Raw genomic sequence first — 19,348 nt, forward strand, 5'->3', positions numbered from 1 at the left:
TATAAGAAAAGTACATAAAAATGAAAATCATGTTAAATATAAGTATTTTTAAAATATGATTTTTTTTTCTGTTATTTTTAAATGTTTATTCTTTAAAAATCTTTATTGTTTGATGTACTTTTTTTAGAAGACTTAAGTAGTATCACGAGTTTGAATAAATATTCCTAATGTTCGTGTCTGAGAAATTCATTTAGTTTAGAATTAGATTAAAAGCTGTTAAAAACAAATTCTTAAAGAATAAAATTAAACTGTATTCATTCTTTGTTGAGTGATGAGACTTCTTGGGTTGAAGTAAAATGACGTAATTTGTTCAAATTAATATTTGTTAGTCCAATAATGGTCATACCCTGATGAAATTATTTAATATACATGTACATGACAAAAAATGGAAAAACATGTGGAAACTACTTATGTACAAGGCAAATGAGAGCTAACAAATATGTAGGACAAACCACAAAAAGTAACGAAGAAAAGATGTTGTCATGTAGATTCATCACACCTTAATGTTTTAATCATATCTTACACTCTAGTGTTTCGATTGACATGATTCAAGGTGTTTTGATAGGAAGAAAAAAAAATCTACAACTTTGGTGTTTTGTATTTCAACTAACTCTTCGATTTTCATCACCAAAATAGCCTAGAAAGTTGAGTGTCGGAGGGGACGTCATGGGATGCCATATGGGATGTCCATGCATTTTTAATGTTCAAACACTTCCAAAGCCTTGGGGAACAAGTTTTATCAATTCTCGTTGAAGATTCGAGCATCGGTTCATCATGTTCATCATTCATAAGAATGTACAACTTATTTGTGATGTATACCACCGGAAAATATATAATTCTTGGTAGAATGCTCTTGATCATCTTCAATGGTCTAGATGTTGACAATCTTAATGTTGCTTTTGGATGATGAGAAAGTGGAGAACTACAGAGAAAATGATTGTATGCGGTGGTGTTTATGGAAGGTAATGTTAGAGAGGATGATGTTTGTCAAATGATGGAGGGTTTTAACAAGTATTGGAGGCCGGAAAATTAAAGATAAAAGATTGGTAGTCAGTGATGTTTATGACACATCATGGTGGAGATAATGATGTTTGTAGACGTTGCAAGGTTTTAATGGGTTCGACAGTTTGAAAACTGAAGAAAAATAGTAGTGGAAAGATGGTATTAATAGTGATTGTAGTTCGGATGATTGGATTTTAAGCCGATTTTGATGGTGATGGTAGTGATCGTGGAAAGATAGGGTTGATGGCGATCGGGTGTTAATCTTACATTTCATAAATGTAGGATTTTGATATTAAAGCATAAATCATCTTCCATGAATATAATATTTTAATTTGGATATATATTTTGATGATTTAAGATAATCAATTGTCCACATGTGGTCATATATACTCACACAATATATATGGTTTATATATATATATATATATATATATATATATATATATATATATATATATATATATATATATATATATATATATATATATATTAACATATCTTTATATCTAAGAGTCATTATAGAATAATATTTGCTAATGACATATGATCCTATAGGGTCACACCTTATATCAAGTTACTACTATTTGATTATTTATTAGAGTAATTTGATTATTAATAAATGTAATCAACATTTGTATTTAATTGGATAATTATTATTTTAACAACTAATCGGGAAACTTGTAACATCCTAAAAACCAAGATTTATTTTTTCATTTTAAATAAAACATTTTTATAAAATCATAAGAAAATTGACCATAGTTTTCAATCAAATCCATAGAAATTTGAGTATCAACACTCTCTTGAAACATAAAATAACAGGAGGATGTGTGCAATCACGCTTTCGCCTTGCCCCGATCATCAGAAGTACTTGAAAATATTGAAATCAACAACTATAAGCCAAATGTTAGTGAGTTCCTACAAAAATACCCAACACAACAATACATATACAATGCATGCATATCGGGCTCACAGTATAACATTAGATTGCCCTCGGTGCCTACAGTCACCAAACTACATTGCCCTCGGGCCCACATTCCTCAAATCAGATTGCTCCATGCCCACAACACACGACTGGATTGCCCCGAGTTTGTTGGCCTACAACACAAAGTCATACCGCCTCAATCCAACCACACTATGTCGACATATGCAAGCAATAATCAATAACCAACAAGTAAAAGTAATTATACAGATTTACCAAATCTAACAGATCACTATAGTATACGAACATCCTACACACAAGGACACATATTGCAGTACAAAGTATAATGATAAAACTCAACTCATAGTCTAGAGGATATCAACACCGATCATATATCCAATAATTAGCACTACAAGTCACCTATACAACAAACAAATGCCAAATCTGAAATTACAGCCCCAAACCCTAAATTTGACTTAAAGTCAAACTTGGTAAAAAAGACAATGATTAATGGTCAAAGTCACCCAGCCAGTCGCTACAACATGGGCAAGCTTATGCCACGTCGTGGGGACTATATGACTAAATAGTCGAGAATCTGCCAATTCCACGTCGTGGAGACAAACCTCCATGTTGTGGGAACTGCCCAGACCAACTTAATACATTAAGCTTTTAATCCTTTACCCCACCAATCCATACTTTCCAGAAGACTTTCATACTCCTAAAAGATCATTAACATCACAACTTTATAGTCATGCATGTCCAATGCATTTATTGAACTTAAGTTAGGTTAAAATGGTGTAAAATGGGGTCAAGATCTCATGTGAGAGTTCAAAACTCTATCAAACTTCAGATCCATCACTTCTAGCTACAAAAGGACTATGGGGATCTATTAAATTGGCAACTTTGTGAAATCCCAACACTCTAACTAGCCTAAACATGAAGAAAAGCACATGAAAACCTAGATATAATCACATAGGGTAACAAAGCATGGAACTTGAATAATAACAAAGGTCCATAGCGAGTGCACAAGGATGGTGGGGAGAGTTGTGTGCTGAATTAATGCTCAAGGAACCCTTTCTTATTCTTCAAAACACCAAAAATCACTAAAATAACTCAAAAACTTCAACAATGGAGGTTAGGGTTTCAATGAGGGATGAAGGGAGGTGATGGAGGTTGAGGGTGTGCAAACCCTAATATTAGGGGTGAGCAATAACCGCACCGCAACTAAAATTAACCGCAAAAACCGCAACCGCAATAAAAACCTACGGTGAGGTTTTCTGTTTTTCAAAAACCACAAATTTGTGGTGCGGTGCGGTTATTAGTTTTCAGAAACCGCAAAAAAACCGCACCACATCGCATATATTATATAGAAATTTTTATTGATTATTAATATATTAAATATTAAAAATAAGACAAGTTTCATAAATGAAAGATGAATGAAATACTAGAAGACAAAAGTGTTGGTTTTTTTGTTATGTTTAACTTTGAAAAATGGTGAAATTAGATAATTTTAAGAAATTTATTGTTAATTACTATTGATTTGAGGTTTTTAAGATATTAATTGTTTGTGATTTAAGTTAATTGTCTTATACCTTATGTTTTTTTTATTACACGTAATATGTTTGAACTCTTAAAATCGTTTGAGCTTTAAACTGTGGTTAAAAATCACACAAAATAACCGCACCAAATCCATACGGTTAATAACCGCAACACAGAAAAAACAAAACCGCATTACAAAAATAACCGCCTAACCGCACCGCAAAAATAACCGCACCAAGCAGTTTTGAAAATGGATTAACCGCATTTGCGGTTAGTGGTGAGGTTTTGTCTAATAACCGCATCATGCTCACCCCTACCTAATATCATATTCCTTAAAAGGGGCACAAAACCCGAAAATTAGGGTTTGATATTAAATAGATTCCACGTCGTAGCCAATAGGCTGCCACACCGTGGCACCCACTTAACCTTCGCGCTTTCTCTGTCCATAGCCATATCGTGGGAGGTCATTCACCATGTCGTAGCCACCAAAAATCCAAAACTTAAATAATAAAATTTTAAGGACATACCAGAAAATTGGCGTTATAATTCTCCCACAATTGAACTAGATTTTGTCCTCGAAATTTTCAACTAAAAACATATATGGATAATGCTTGCGCATCTCCGACTTGCGCTCCCATGTCCACTCGGAACCCTTCCGATGCTGCCACTGAACCTTAACTAGGGGTACCACTTTGTTGCACAAGGCCTTCGTCTTCCTATCCAGAATAACTACCGACCTCTCCACATAATTCAATCGCTCGTCGACCTGAATGTCATCTAATGGAACATCCACCGCATCATCAACCAAGCACTTTCATGTAACATTCAATAAATTCTCAAAATATTTAAACTTTTAAATTTACTGAAAAACCATCATTGTTTACATGTTTTCAAAATAAGTTCAACATCATAGAAATCCCAAAATCGTGAAATAAAATATGACGAGGTGCATGATCACGCCTTTGCCTTCTCGCTATCCTCTGAAGTACCTGAAACATAATCCAAAACTGTAAGCCCAAAGCTTAGTGAGTTCCCCCAAAATACCAATACATAGCAAACAACACAAATATACTAACAACATACTATGGGACCAATCAACCATCGGGTTAGAATACCCCAGGCCCCTCAACCATCGGGTTGGAATGCGAACATACTCTGGGTCCAATCAACCATCGGGTTGGAATACCCCCGACCCCTTAACCATCGGGTTGGAATGCCAACATACCATGGGTCCAATCATCATCGGGATAGAACTGTTGGATTAGTGTCTAAGCCCGTAACTATATTTGGTAAGAACTTGACCCGGTTGTGCATGGTCCTTTTAGGTTGCCTTCACCATAGCAACTTGACAGGGTGATTTATGGAGAGAGAGAGAGAGAAGATATTATGGTTTATTAATATATTATAAGAATAATATATTAAGAGAGAAATCATAATATTTAATTAATATTAGTCATAAATTAATTAGGAATTAATATGGTGACTAAAAGAGATTAATTGAATAAAGGGGACTTAAACTGTCAAATGTGTGATAGTGAAATTTTGGGCTAGAAAACCTAATGGATCAAGGGGTGAACGAAATTATGATGGGAGCCCATCATATTTTCGTCCATGGCCTTATTCCGGAAGGTTCCATGGGCTGCTTAGGGTTTAAGCTGTCCATTAGGGTTTTTACTGAAACCCTAGCTGCTCACAGTATAAATAAGATCCATAGGGTACAGAAATCGGCCACTTGCTTTCCAAGAACCCTAAAGCCGATTTTGTGTGCCTCCTCCCTCTCTCATATACTACCCTCTTGCTAGTTGGTGTTTGTAAGCCATTAGAGGAGTTACACTTGTGACTCTAAGCTCAAGGAAGAAGAAATATCAAGAGTTCCATAAGAGGTAATCATCTAGATCTCATTAGTTACATTAGTTTTGTAATATGTATGCTAGATCTAGGGTTTCAAATCTTGGATTAATTGCATGTACAACATAGAAACCTAGATCCAAGTAATTAGGGTTTTCATGTGCATATAGGAATGTTCTTTTATGTCAAACCCATCAATGGTATCAGAGTTATGTCTGGTTTCAATTATATTTGATGCTATATGTTTTGATCTTGCTTGAAAAAAATCATTTTTTGTGCAATCTGCTTGACTGACTCGGCGAGTCCCATTGTGGACTCGACAAGTACGATGAACTCGACGAGTCCATAAGGGGACTCGACAAGTCAGAGCGTCAGACAGAGGATATTTCGGGATTTATTGCTGTTTTGATGAAGGATAATTGCTAAAATCATTTTCTTATAATGAAATCCGAATTTTATTGTTTCTATGTGATTATCCTTGCCAAAACAAAAGATAATTTCTAATTATTTGAATAATAATTTCCTTATATGATAAAAGTTGATTATTTAAATTAATTTGGTAAATTATCTTGTAAATAATCTTGATTAGGTCAAATTTAGATAATCATTAAATTAATTGTTTAATTTAAAATTATTTGCTATTTGATCCTTTGTGTTTTTGAAAAGTTCTAAGCTTGTCCTCAAGTTTTGATATTTAAATTTTGTGATTAAAATGTTTAATTTGAACTATTTAAATTTCAAACCCTAGAATTTTACAAGTTTAAAATACGACCTTATACTTTATAATATTATAAGATTAATATGTATATATGTATAACCTAAAATGCTAGTCTTACCATTAGTAGACCTCATTCACGAAGCTAATCTATAAGGGGGTATAAGGTTATGGCCTATAAAATGGCCGTTTAATGGGTTTCCACTCTCACCCACCACTTCCTTGATTGGTGGAGGGTCGTTAGCTGAACGGGTAGGATAGGGCAATTTTTTCTCATTAATAAGTATAATGAATTATTAAAGTAACTAAATGTTTTTACAAAAAATTTCCAATCTTAGTTACTTTAGGCAAAGTGAATTGATGCAATTCCATGAAATTACACTTTGTACCCTTGCTAAGACGTTAGTGGAGCGTGTGTGGTTAACCGGCACACTAATTGGGTCTAAGAAAAGGTAGCAAAGGGTGACTCAATGTTTTTCATAGTTCGATGGAGCGTGTGTGGTTAACCGGCACATCAAATAGGTGACTGTAACAATGAGGGCACCATGTACATTTGCATGGTTATTCACACCCGCTTTGTGATCCTCGGCATCCCAGTCACAAACTTGAGGGGCATATCGAGATTTAAACATGCCATTGAAAAGTTTAATGAATCTCAAAAGATCGAGGAGTTTTTCAATACATTTAAAACTTAATGTTCTTTTCGTTTTTCATGGTGGAGAATTAGTGAATCGTCATTCACTTACCTTCAAATTATTTACTTGTTTGATTACGTCATCCCTCTTCTAGTATGTAAATGATGTTGTTGGATCCTAGCCCTAATTTCTCATTTAGGTGTTTAATTAGGTCATTTCTAATCAAACGTTGTTCTTTTTCCTTCTCAGATGTCGAACTTGAACAACAACAACGCTTCTGGGTCAAGTTCCTCCGGCTCTTTCTCACTCATGAACTTGTGTGGGAAGGTGATATTTGATGGAAACAATTTCAACGATTGGATCCATAACATAAGAATGGTCACCCGTTACGAGGACAAAGAGTATGTCCTTGACAAGGAGCTGAAGGAGATCGACATGAACACTGCTACTCCCGAAGAGATCGCTGCCTTTGAGGCCCACGAGCATGATGCCACGAAAGTCCATTGCATCATGCTAGCGACAATGACTTCCGAACTCCAAAAGTACTATGAGGACATGTATCCCTATGAGATGCATCAAGACTTGCTGGACTGGTACCACCAAAGTGCGAGGCAAGAGAGGTATGAGATCATCACTTTGATGATCACTACCCGAATGGGTAGTGGAGAGTGCCTTACCGCTCATCTGCAAAAGATGCAGAGATATGTTGATCACCTGCTAAAGTTGAATGTTAACTTTGATGAAGAGTTGGCGATTGACATCATCCTTCACTCCCTGTCTCCATGCTACAACTAGTTCCGCATGGCCTACCATATGAATAACGAAGAGGTCACCTTGAGCAAGCTTCAAGGCTTGCTTAGGACTGCTGAGAGCAATCTCAAGGATAAGTCTGCTGCATCATCTCCCGCTCCAACCGCTGCCCCTGTCTTGGCTATTGGGCAAGGGAAGGGTAAGAAGAGGAAGGCTCCCTCAAAGATCCACAACAAGGGTATATCCCAAGATGGTACCTCTTCTAGTGGAACCAAAGTTGGTTCTGCTAAACTCAACTCTAACCCAAAAGAGGCAGAGTGCCACTACTGCCACAAAATAGGGCATTAGAAGAGAAGCTGCCCAGAATATTTGTAGGCCATCAAGGATGGAAAGTTCAAGCCATCCTACGCAGGTATTTACACTATTAAATCTAATGATTCATCACATTCCATTTCTTGGGTTCTTGATACAGGATGTGGTTTTCACATTTGTTCTGATTTGCAGGGCCTAAGAAAAGATAGGGATGTGGAGCATGGGAAGATAAATTTGATCATGGGGAACAGATGATCGTCGCAATAAACATCATTTCATTTCATGGTTTATATAGACAAGGTTTTAGATATTCATTTGATAATGAAAAAGGTTCTATTAATGCTTATCTTAATGGTGTATTTTATTTTGAAGCATTTCCTTGTAATGGAGTATATGAAACTGTGATGGTTGTAGATAACTTAGGAAATGATGTGTTGTGTATTGATTCATCCAACGGTTTGGATAAAGCATGATTGTGGCATTGTCGTCTTGGACATGTCAAAAAGAAACGCATAGCCCAACTCCAAAAGGATGGAGTGTTGGAGTCATTCGACCTTAGGGACGATGACGTGTGCGAGTCTTGTTTGCTTGGAAAGATGACCAAGTCACCCTTCACTAGAACTTGTGAAAGGGGTGAGGGTCTGTTGGATCTCATACACACCGATGTGTGTGGGCCCTTTAGATCAACCACAAGGGATGAAAAATGCTTCTACGTGACTTTTATCGATGATTATAGTAGATATGGGTATATCTACTTAATCAAGCACAAGTCAGAAACCTTTGAAAATTTCAAAGAGTTTAAAAAAGAAGTGGAGAATCAGTTGGGCAGGAAAATCAAGATGTTTCGATCCGATCGAGGAGGAGAGTACCTAAGTCTTGAATTCCACGACTATCTTAAGAAATGCGGAGTCGTTTCGCAATTGACACCACCTAGGACACCGCAGTTAAACGGTGTGTCTGAGAGGCATAATCGAACCTTTTTGGACAGGGTTCGTTCGATGATGAGTCATGCTTCACTACCTATCTCATTCTGGGGGTATGCCTTAGAGAATTCTACCCATATCTTAAACTTAGTCCCTACGAAGAAGGTTGCCAAAACACCTCACGAGATGTGGACAGGGAAAGTTCCCTCGTTGGCACATATCAAGGTTTGGGGTTGCAAGGCTTTCTTAAGATGAGAGACTCACGAAAAGCTCGAACCTCGTAGTGAGCAGTGTATATTCATTGGCTACCTGAAGTGTAGGGCTTCTCGTTACCTTTCCGTGGATATAAGGATCGTCGAAATCGGATTTATAACAAAGAAGTTATGGCGTTCGGAAGTTTCGTGGTTTTCAGGATTAGCTGAGTACGCGGGGCGTACACAAAGCGTACGTGGGGCGTACCAGTGAAGAAGGAAGTATGCTAGGTGTACCTTTGTGTACACCTGGCATACTGACCAGGATGGTCGCAATTGTTCTTCGGAGTACGTTGGGCATACGCCAATCAGATCAGGACCCTATTTTAGGGTCTTGGACCCTATTTAAACACCTTATCTCATAACCTAACCCTAATATCTTCAACCTCCACCCCTCTAAACCCTATAAATCGTCCTCAATCACTCATGGTGGCGTTTTGAGCTGATGGAGTCCACTTTTGGAGTGTTTGGTCCGTTTTCAAGAAGGTGGAGCTTGGTGTAAAGATGGGGATCAAGGGGAAGCTTATGGATCTGGATTTTGGGACTCATTTTCAACTTGATGAAGGTATAAATATTTGAACTTGATCATTGATATCTTAGATGTCTTACTTGTGAGTTTTTGTTCATTTTGGTCCCAAAGATGAGATCTAGTGGTTTTGATTTCATTCCAGGAGCTTTGAGTTGCTCCTCTTAGTGTTTCTAAGGTTAAAGGTCCATGAAGTTGGTACCTTTAGAGCTTAAGACCATCTATGTTGAAGTTGAGTCATTTCCATGGAAGTAAAATGTGGATCAAGGGGAAGCTTATGGATCTGGATTTTGAGTGACATGTCTTAAAGAAGGTTTAAAACACTTGTCAAATGTAAGAGTAAAAGTTTTCTACTCTTGTACATTTGAAATTGGTAAGTTGTGATGTTTTGGATAAAACAAAGACCAACTTAGGCCAATTGTGTGAAGTGTTTGTCTTGATTAGAATCCACACTATCTCTTGGATATTTGACAAGGGAGTCTTATAGGTCAAGAGGTCAGTGGGAGTCTTAAAAGTCTTGAAAGTCTCAAGAACTAATCAAGAATAAAACCTAAAGTTCTTCACTAGCACACAACTTGAGGTTCATAACCTATCGTGTTGACATATTCTGTGCCCATTCCAGTTAAAGTTGGTTTTGCATATGAGTTCTTAGAGTTCTCAATTTGTTGCACAACAACTTGGAAGCAATGGTAGGCCCTTGAGCTGCCAGGTGGCAAGAAATTAAGATTGAGTTCAGTCCATATGAGTTTGGATTTGTCATTATCCTTTTCTTGTGACTATGATTTTGACAATTCACATGGATAAGAACACATACACCATTAAATCTAAGTGTCATAAGGTTTCTCTCTGATTCATGAAAATGATGGTGAGGAAACACTTTCACTAAGTAGATTTTAGCTAGATAACAATTGTGATATTTGCATTCTCAAAGTCGTTAGTGGAGCGCGTGTGGTTAACCGGCACACTAATTTGGACTTGTGAGAAGTGGCAAAAAGGTCTAAACATTATGATTACGGCATCCCTCTTCATAATTGTTTAGATACACAAGTGTGCTATCTAAGGGAAGGTGTATGATTTTGATACAGCTTTATCAAAACAATCTAGCATCAGAAATCTGAACTTTGGTAAGAAAGTCAATGAAGTATTGATTTCTAGAAGTCCAGCTGATTTCTGAGTACATGTCAAAGCTAGTGGGAGCATAAGTGTTATGCTATTAATCATCATGTTAGTGGGAGCATGATAATTATGATAAGTATTGCAAGTTAGCAATGTTAATTATAGAAAACAAAAGTTTCAATTGGGAAAGAGTTGTTTTGCTATAATTAAGGGAGAGGAAATTATACTTCATATCAAATCTATAAGGTTTAGATTTGAGGTTTTAATCATTTAGTCAAGGAAATATATGAATTTCATGTTGGAATGGCTCAACATAAGGAAATTCTGTATATGGGTCCATTATTTGCGTTCTAAAATTCGATTATGATTACGGCATCCCTTTTCATAATCTGAATTATGAGAACTTGGCAAATTGAAATGGAAATGTTATAGCAAAAGACTGGTTTAGTCTTTATGTGAGACATCATGAATCGTGTCCCATATGCTTCGGATATAGGATCGATTACATGTGCTATAATCATCCGTTCTAAAATTTTCCAAATGCCTGGGGCATTAAGAAGGGAAAAGGTTTAGAACTGGATATGACTAAAAGGATTAAACAATTGTCGAGGACAATCTAAGGTTTACCAAAGATTGGTTGCTCAAGGACAGTTGGAAGTATAGTGATAATTCTGGAAGGACCATATTGACATAATCTGTAAGGAGGCAACTCTTGTTCAGAAGTGATAGTCAAAATGGAATCTGGAAATGTTTCAAAGTTAGGATTTTCAGTCTGTTTAAGATTAGGAAACTTAATGCAAGAAGGATGTTTCCAAGGAGCTGATCTCCTTTGGAATACTCTGTAATGATTGTTGTCAAGTCTTTCTGACTTTGTGCATAATCGTTACAAGAGGATCAATGCATATAAGTTTAGAATCTAATAGATTTCTGTAAATGGCATGAATTTGGAATTCTCGCATTTGCAGTAAGGATTTGGGAGTGTGAAAAGAGAATCATTGAAGTTATGTTCAATTGATCTAGTTCACAAAGTAAAGATCATAGACAAACATAGTATGCATACTTGGTGTGTGGCATGACTAGTGTTTAAGAAAACATAGTGTACATGCTTGGAGCATGGGACAACTATTGTTTTAAATTCAAGAATAAAGTTGATAGCTGAAACAGTGTACAATGAATAATGTGTAATCATATGGTGATAAATAAAAGGTGTTTTATTTATGTTCAAAGGGTTGATACCATATTGGATTCAATTATTATTGTGTTTCACTTTGCATGTTTTGACTTCCCGAATAAACTGGGTTATTCTTCCGGAATGACTAATTTATTCAAGCCATCCACAGTCGGTCATATTTTGGAAGTAGATATGAATTAAGACTGTCATGATGGGGTGTAGAGGTCTAAGGTGTTGGACAAGGCTACAACAATCATGAGTGCTCATAAGTTCTGAGTATTGGATTCAACCCGCGCTCATTGGAATCACTTCATGGATTTTATCACGAGTGATCATGAGACGATAATATCTTATATTCTTCAAACCTAGAGATATGAGTTGTTACTATGAGTTGATAGTACATTGATTGCACGAAACCGCATTTGGTAACTCTGTGCTATAAAACGTGCCTTTGTGTATGATTCAACAAGTAGTAGAACAAGCCATATGAGTCGAAGTTTATCCGTTCCTTTTACCTTCGGGATAAAAGCGATATCTGTGGGCCCCTCGATGATTTGATGATGACAAATGGAAGTGCTCGGCCGGGCCAGGACTGATTTGATTTGTTCAATTAGTCAGTTGTCATAAATCGGAAATCGGGAAACAACAAATGGACAGAGAGAATGATTATAATCCATGTCTCAGTCCATATGATATCTAGAATGGAGGAATATATGATCCCTTATCTAATGGACAAGTCACTGACAAAGGTCAGAGTTCATCGACAAGGTCAGAGTTCGACAGAAGCTTTTGAGAGCTACGATTGCCAGTTGGTTCCTGAAGTCATACGCAATAATAGTTTTAGACTTATCCAAGTGGGAGACTGTTGGATTAATGTCTAAGTCCATAACTATATTTGGTAAGACTTGACCCGACCCGGCATGGTCCATTTGGGTTGCATACCATCATGCACTTGAATGAGAGAAATAAGACACTTATGGTTATTAATATATTATAAGTTCTAGTATATTAATAATAAGAATAATAAGATTATTTAATTAGTATTGATCAAGAATTAATCTAGGATTAATTAAGTGATCAAAAGAAGACTAATTAAATATATGGGTTGATTGTGTAAATCATCCATACTTGTATAGTGGGCTAATGCTCCATGGATAATCAAGTTGGGCTAAAACCCATAGGATGGTCCATGGATGCTCCATGGTGTATTTGTACCCATGGATCCAAGGAAATGGAAAGCCATGACAATTAAGAGTTTACCCTAATTGTGTAACTATATAAGCATCTTATTATTGAGGAAAAATCGGCCACTAGAGATAGTGAAGAAAGGGCTAGCCGATTTTGATGAGTGTAGAATTCTCTCAAGTCATTCCAAGTGTTTTGATGATTGTGATTCCATTTGAGGTGTCACACTTGGGGCACTAAGCACTCAAGCTTCATGAAGACTTACTACACCAAAAAGGTATGTATTCTATCCTACTATATCCATTGTTTTATATGCTAGATTAGGATAATACCTTGGAAGTTCTTATTTGCATGTATAATAGAGAAAACATAGATCCAAGGTATTTAGGGTTGCATGTACACTTAGGAAGTGTTAGAATGCTCAAAACCCAACAGATGTTATATTTCAAAGCTGAGAAACATGGAAGGTGATATAAATCTGACTGAGCTGCTCGGGCAGATCTCATCGGTAAGCTACTTTTCCTACCCTAACCACTACTCGGAAAGTCCCAATGAATATGGGGCCTAGTTTTCCCCGTTTCCTAAAGCATATAATACCCTTCCAGTATGATACATTCAGAAAAACCATATCCCCAACCTGAAACTTCAACTCAAGCTGTCGTCTATAAACGTAATTCTTATGTCGGCTCTATGATGTCTGTAACCTATGCCTTATATGCTAAATAAGCTTTGTCGTCTGGAGAACCACCTCGGTCCTCCCCATGACTCTATGGTCGACCTCTCCCCATCAAGTTGGAGTACAACATTTCCTTCCTCAAAGAAGCGCGTACAGAGGTACACCAATGTTAGAATGATAGTTGTTGTTGTAAGAAACCTTAGCCGGGGGAAGGTTGGAGTCCTAACTACCACCGAAATCAATTACACAAGCCCTAAACATATCCTTGAGCGTCTGAATAGTCCGCTCACTTGGACCATCGATATAAGGGTGATAAGTAGTGTTGAAGTGTAGTCTTGTACCTAACTCCTCATGAAACCTCTTCCAAAACCAACAAGTGTAGTTCACATCATGTTCGGATATGATACACATTGGTACACTGTGGCGAGCAAAGATCTCGCGCACATATATGTCGGACAATTTCTCAGCTGAAGAACTCTCCTCAATGATAAGAAAATGGACACTCTTGGTCAGGCGGTCACCAATAACCGATATGACATCGTCCTCGAAAATGTGGTGATGAAATCCATGGTGATCTACTCCCATTTTCACATGGGAGCCTCCAAGGGTTGCAACTTGTCGTGCAGTCTCTGGTGCTCTACCTTGACCATCCGACAGGTCAAGCATCTCTCCACATACCAAGTTATCTCTTGATTCATGTTGGCCACCAATAGCTAAATCTCAAGTCTCGATACATCTTCGTGGCTCTAGGGTGAATCGAGAACCTGGACTTATGCTCCTCCTCCATCGATGTCTGTCGGATCACACTAGAAACCAGGACCCAAACCCGCCTACACTGGGCCATAAGCCCACGATTATCGGTAACAAATCTTCCAATCTGGCCCATGATATTCTCCTTCTTCTAATTCTCCCTCCTGATTCCCTTAACCTCAGCCTCCCTAATCAAATCTAGGAGTGGTGAGTCAATAGTCATCCTCAAACAGAGTCCTCGAATAGGAGCACTAGCCTCCTTGAGGCTTAAAACGTCGACGCCCACATTGGCCTTCCCTAGATGATATATAAATATATAATCTCACAGTTATAATCCTTGGCCACGTTAAGCCACCTACGCCGCCTCATGTTTAGATTCGGCTAATCCATAAGATAGCTCAAGCTCTTGTGTTCCGTGTAAATGATACAACTGACCCCCGTAGAGATAGTGTCGCCAAATCTTGAGGGAAAACACCACAACCCCCAACTCCAAGTCGTGTGTTAGATACCTAACCTCATGAGGCTTTAGCTTCCTGGATGGATATGTGATGAACCTACCACGCTGCATGAGTACCGCCCCCAAACCCATGATCGAAGCATCACAAAATACCACAAACTCCTCAACACCCTCTGGAAGGGTCAATACAGAGCATCACATAACTTCTGCCTCAGAGTCTCAGATGCAGCCTGCTACTCATGCCCCCAATAGATAACCATACTCTTCTTCGTCAAGCGAGATAGAGGAACAAAAATCTTGGAAAAATCCTGAATGAACCTCTGATAGCAACCTGCTAACCCTAGAAAGTTCCTAATCTCAAATGAGGACTTCGGGACCTCCCACTACATAAATGCCTCAATCTTGGCCGGATCGACCAGGATCCCATTGGATTGATAAGGTGTCCCAAGAACTAGACTTCTCATAACCAGAACTCACACTTGGAGAACTTGACATATAGCCTCTCCCTCCTCACTACTCCAAGTAACTCCCTAAGATGCTTCTTATGCTGCTCCATGGTCTTGGAGTAGACCAAAATATCATCAATGAGTACAATGCCCAACCGATTGAGCATCAGTTTGCATACCCGATTCATAAAATCAATGTTGCAGGTGCATTTGTGAGCCCAAACCGCATTACCATGAACTTATAATGACCACAATGAGTCTGAAACATTGTCTTCTCCACATCCTCCTCTCTAACCCTCATCTGATGGTATCCCGAGCTCATATCAATCTTGTATAAGCAAGATGCACCTTAGAACTGATCAAAAAGATCATCTATCATAGGAAGTGGGAAACAATTCTTTACTGTTAACTTGTTCAACTCCCGAAAATCTATGCACATATGGTGAGACCCATCCTTCTTCTTCACAAAAAGAATCGATGATCCCCACGGTGAACTGCTCTGTAAAATCCCAATGATGAGGTACTTCTAATTTTGACCCTATAATTGAATAATATTTCATTTTGGTCGCCTGAAATTGAAAAGATTGCAAGATTGGCCCATAATGGATTGTGGTAATTTTGGACTTGAAGTTAGTATGTTGGGCGTACGATGTGTACGCTGAGCGTACTAGGGCGGACCCCAGTATGTTGGGCGTATATCTCGGACGTAGGGTGCACATGTAGGATGTCTAAGCCCTAATTTTTAGGGTTTCGACCATATATAAACACCATTATAACTTCATCTTTCATATTCTCAGTAGCCTCCCTCTGTGAAAAACGTCTTCAAGCAACCCTAAGTGAGAAGAGTCCATTTTTGAGACCATAGGAGTGTTTTGGAGGTGTGTTTGAAGAAGAAGAAGGCGGTGAGTAGAACTTGGATCTTGAAAGCACTTTAGATATGAGATTCCCTTCTTTTATGTAGCCTCCGTGAGGTATAAACTTTTCATCTTGATCACTCCATCTTTTAGATCTAAGTATTTCACTCCTTTAAGTCACTTTTTGTCCCAAAATGATGATTCTTGAGCATGGCATATTCTTGACCCATTAAGTCGTCCTTTCAGACCTTTGGAAGGATCTTGAGTCATAAAAATGTGGTTTGGATGGTTGGGTTTGCTCCATGCGTTCTTTAGAAGGTCTTAATGCGTTAAGATATTGAGTTAAGCACATATTGGACATGCAAAGTCATAAAGTTGGAAACTTTATGACTCTTAGTGAGATTTTGGCCTTGGATCTGTAAGTGGATGCATTAAGTCAAAGTATTAAGCTCTTAATGTGAAAAGAGGAGCTTTGTGAGTATGTCGTGCGTACCTATGTGTACGCCGAGCGTACTTGGTCAACCACCCCGATCTAAGTCAAGCTAGAGTACGCCCCGCGTACCTCTAGAGTACGCCCCGCGTACGCGTTCTGTGTCAACTCGGTTGGTTTTTCTTAGTTGACTTGTTATTTCTGACTAAGTTTAACCAAGTGTAATTTAGGAAATTGTGATTATTTTATTAATAGGAATTGTTTGGACATTTAGGACTTGTGTAGAGCCGGTATTCCGGATCAGAGTATTGATTAGTTTTTCGTCAGGCTGTGAGGTGAGTTTTCCTCACTGTACTAATGGGTCGAAGGCACCAAGACCAACCCATTGGATTGATATCCTGTGATACATTGGTATGTTGAGTATGGGATAGATCTGTATGATTATATGCTAGTTTCTAGTATGCATAGACCGGTAGATATGTAGGAATACCTGTGATTTTTGATTGCATGATTATATTTCTATTGATTATGTTTGTTATATGTTATATGTCGACATATTGTGTTGGTTTGAGACTTTATTGCTTTGAGTGTGAGTCAACAGACCAGGGTATTCCAGTCTGATGGCTGATTGGATCCGAGGGTCTTCCAGTCCGATGATTGAGTGGGCTCGTTGTATATTGGTATTCTAGTATGATAACTGAGTGGACATGTTGGATATTGGCATTCCATTCCGATGACTGATTGGGCCAGGAAGGGGTAATCCAACCCGATGGTTGTGGATCCGTGGGTATTCTAGTCTGATGACTGATTGTACCCAACATGCTTGTTCGTTTATGTGATGTGTGTTAGGTGGTGGTAATTTGGGGGAACTCACTAGGCTTTGGCTTATGAGTTTTAGTTTATTGTTTCACGTAATTCTGATGATCGCGGGAAGGTGAAGACGTGACCGTACACATCCTCTATTTATGGCTTTATGATTTTTGTATACTCTGATATGGATAAACAATTTGGAAACAATGATTTTGTAAACATTTTATGTGTATGGGTTGTTTTTAAATGTTTAAATTTTTTGTGATTTTTGGGATGTTATAAGTTGGTGTTAGAGCCCTGGTTTGAGCGAATTGGATGAACATTCGTGTGAATCCAGATTCAAACTAAGTATTTGTAAAAGTTTTCAAAATAACATTTTCAAAATTGTTTTCATAAGTAACAAAGGAAGGATGTCATGTGTACGGTCAGCCGGAGCAAGAAAGTTTCCCCAAGTTACCACACTGTTATTTGATATTATGATATGTTAGAACAACATGCTAGTGATAGGCTAGGGATCTTCAGGAATTTCATGATATAATTGTCTGATTATATGATGCCTGGTAGCCTAGGGTTTCTTTCTGATATACTTACCTGATTATATGTTGCTTGGTGTTCGTATCAAAATTGTACATAACTAAAAGTTTATAGCATGAGAATGTTTAATTTAGCCTTATTTCCTATTCCTAGTTTGGTTGTTGGCTTAGGTTAGAATCAAGTATTTGACTGTCTATAGGATCTAGTGTTATGTATGATTGGCATACACGAGTGCTGCAAGGTTGGTGGAAGTTTCATGGATGAGTTATGTGGGGTCAACCGACCAGTGGAGGGATGTATAACCTTTCTATAGGAAGTGAGAATAGGGTGTATGCGTATGCTAGTGAGTATTTCTAGGGTTGTTGTGATAATCTTCTGAGACAAATATGGGTACGTGTGGAAGGTAGTATGGGCATGTACTACCAGAAGCACATGACCCGTACGCATAACAAGGAAGTCACAACCCCTAAGGTTTGTTAGGATTAGGTCCCTATGGTATTATATGCGTTTTATCTGATATATCCCTTACTTATATTCAATATGATAGTTACCAGACGATTTAAGTCAGGATTTAGAGCAGGAGGTCATGATGGGCCAGGATTGACTGACGATCGGGTTAGGGAGATCCTTTGTGAGGAGGTTGTTTCTATTGTCGAGAGCAGATACCGGATTTGTTTGGGTCTATCAAGACCGCAATGATGGAGTTCTTCAATGATCAATACGTTGCACTTTCTAAGGCTGCTGCTACCGCTGCCACCGCAGCTGTTGGTGCTACATGGATTGGAGTTGGGAGGGCTTTCCAGTATCGGGACTTCGATAATATGAATTCCCTGGTATTTGAAGGAGTTCAGGATCCAATCATAGGCATGAGGTGGTTGTCTGACGTTGAGGGATGTTTCTTTATGTGCTCTTGCCCAGCTGACCAAAAGGTCAAGTGCGCTCTAAACGTTCTTCAGTCTGGAGCGAAAGATTGGTGGATGTTGGTTACTAGTTCATACACCCCAGAGCAGCGAGCTTCAGTTTCATGGGAGCAGTTTTCTGATATGTTCCGCTCGAGATATGTTCCATTAGTAGAGTGGGAGAGGGTGGCTCAGGAGTACTTGGATTTAAGACAGGGGACCGAGTTGGTGATGGAGATCACCAAGATGTTTACGAAGAGAGCCATGTTTTTCCATAAGTTTGTTGCTTCCGAGAAAGCTCAAATGACTCGGTACTTGAGCATCCTCAAGACAGACATCCGTTAGTTTGTGTCTACGCAATGTTATGGTTCACTAGTGGATATGCATGAGGCCGTTAGGAGGCGATAGATCGAGATGGAGCTCTAGTCTAGGGAGCAGAGGCAGACCCCAGTGCAGTTGCAGCCTGTGCTAAAGTGGTTCAAGGCTACTGATATTAGATCTGGGAGTTAGAGGGACCACACTTGTGGAAAGTATGACAAGGTTCATGATGGTGCTTTTCGATCTTCTTCTGGTTGCCACAAGCGTCGTAGGTAGGGCCAC

The 19,348-nt window shown here is 38.3% G+C and overlaps 1 protein-coding gene across 1 annotated transcript; it reads left to right on the top strand.

The window, feature by feature from the left end:
* The first annotated feature begins 18,547 nt into the window (after positions 1-18,547).
* On the top strand, positions 18,548-19,093 carry LOC111892033 (uncharacterized). Its single transcript, XM_023888091.1, has one exon. It carries the CDS (start codon positions 18,548-18,550, stop codon positions 19,091-19,093), a length of 546 nt encoding a protein of 181 aa, XP_023743859.1.
* The last annotated feature ends 255 nt before the right edge of the window (positions 19,094-19,348 follow it).

Source organism: Lactuca sativa, chromosome 7 (genome assembly GCF_002870075.4).
Source record: "Lactuca sativa cultivar Salinas chromosome 7, Lsat_Salinas_v11, whole genome shotgun sequence".
Lineage (NCBI taxonomy): Eukaryota > Viridiplantae > Streptophyta > Magnoliopsida > Asterales > Asteraceae > Lactuca > Lactuca sativa.

What these genes read in the sequence shown, in the direction of transcription:
- LOC111892033 (XM_023888091.1), top strand. Translation starts at nt 18,548, where the DNA reads ATGGAGTTCTTCAATGATCAATACGTTGCACTTTCTAAGGCTGCTGCT.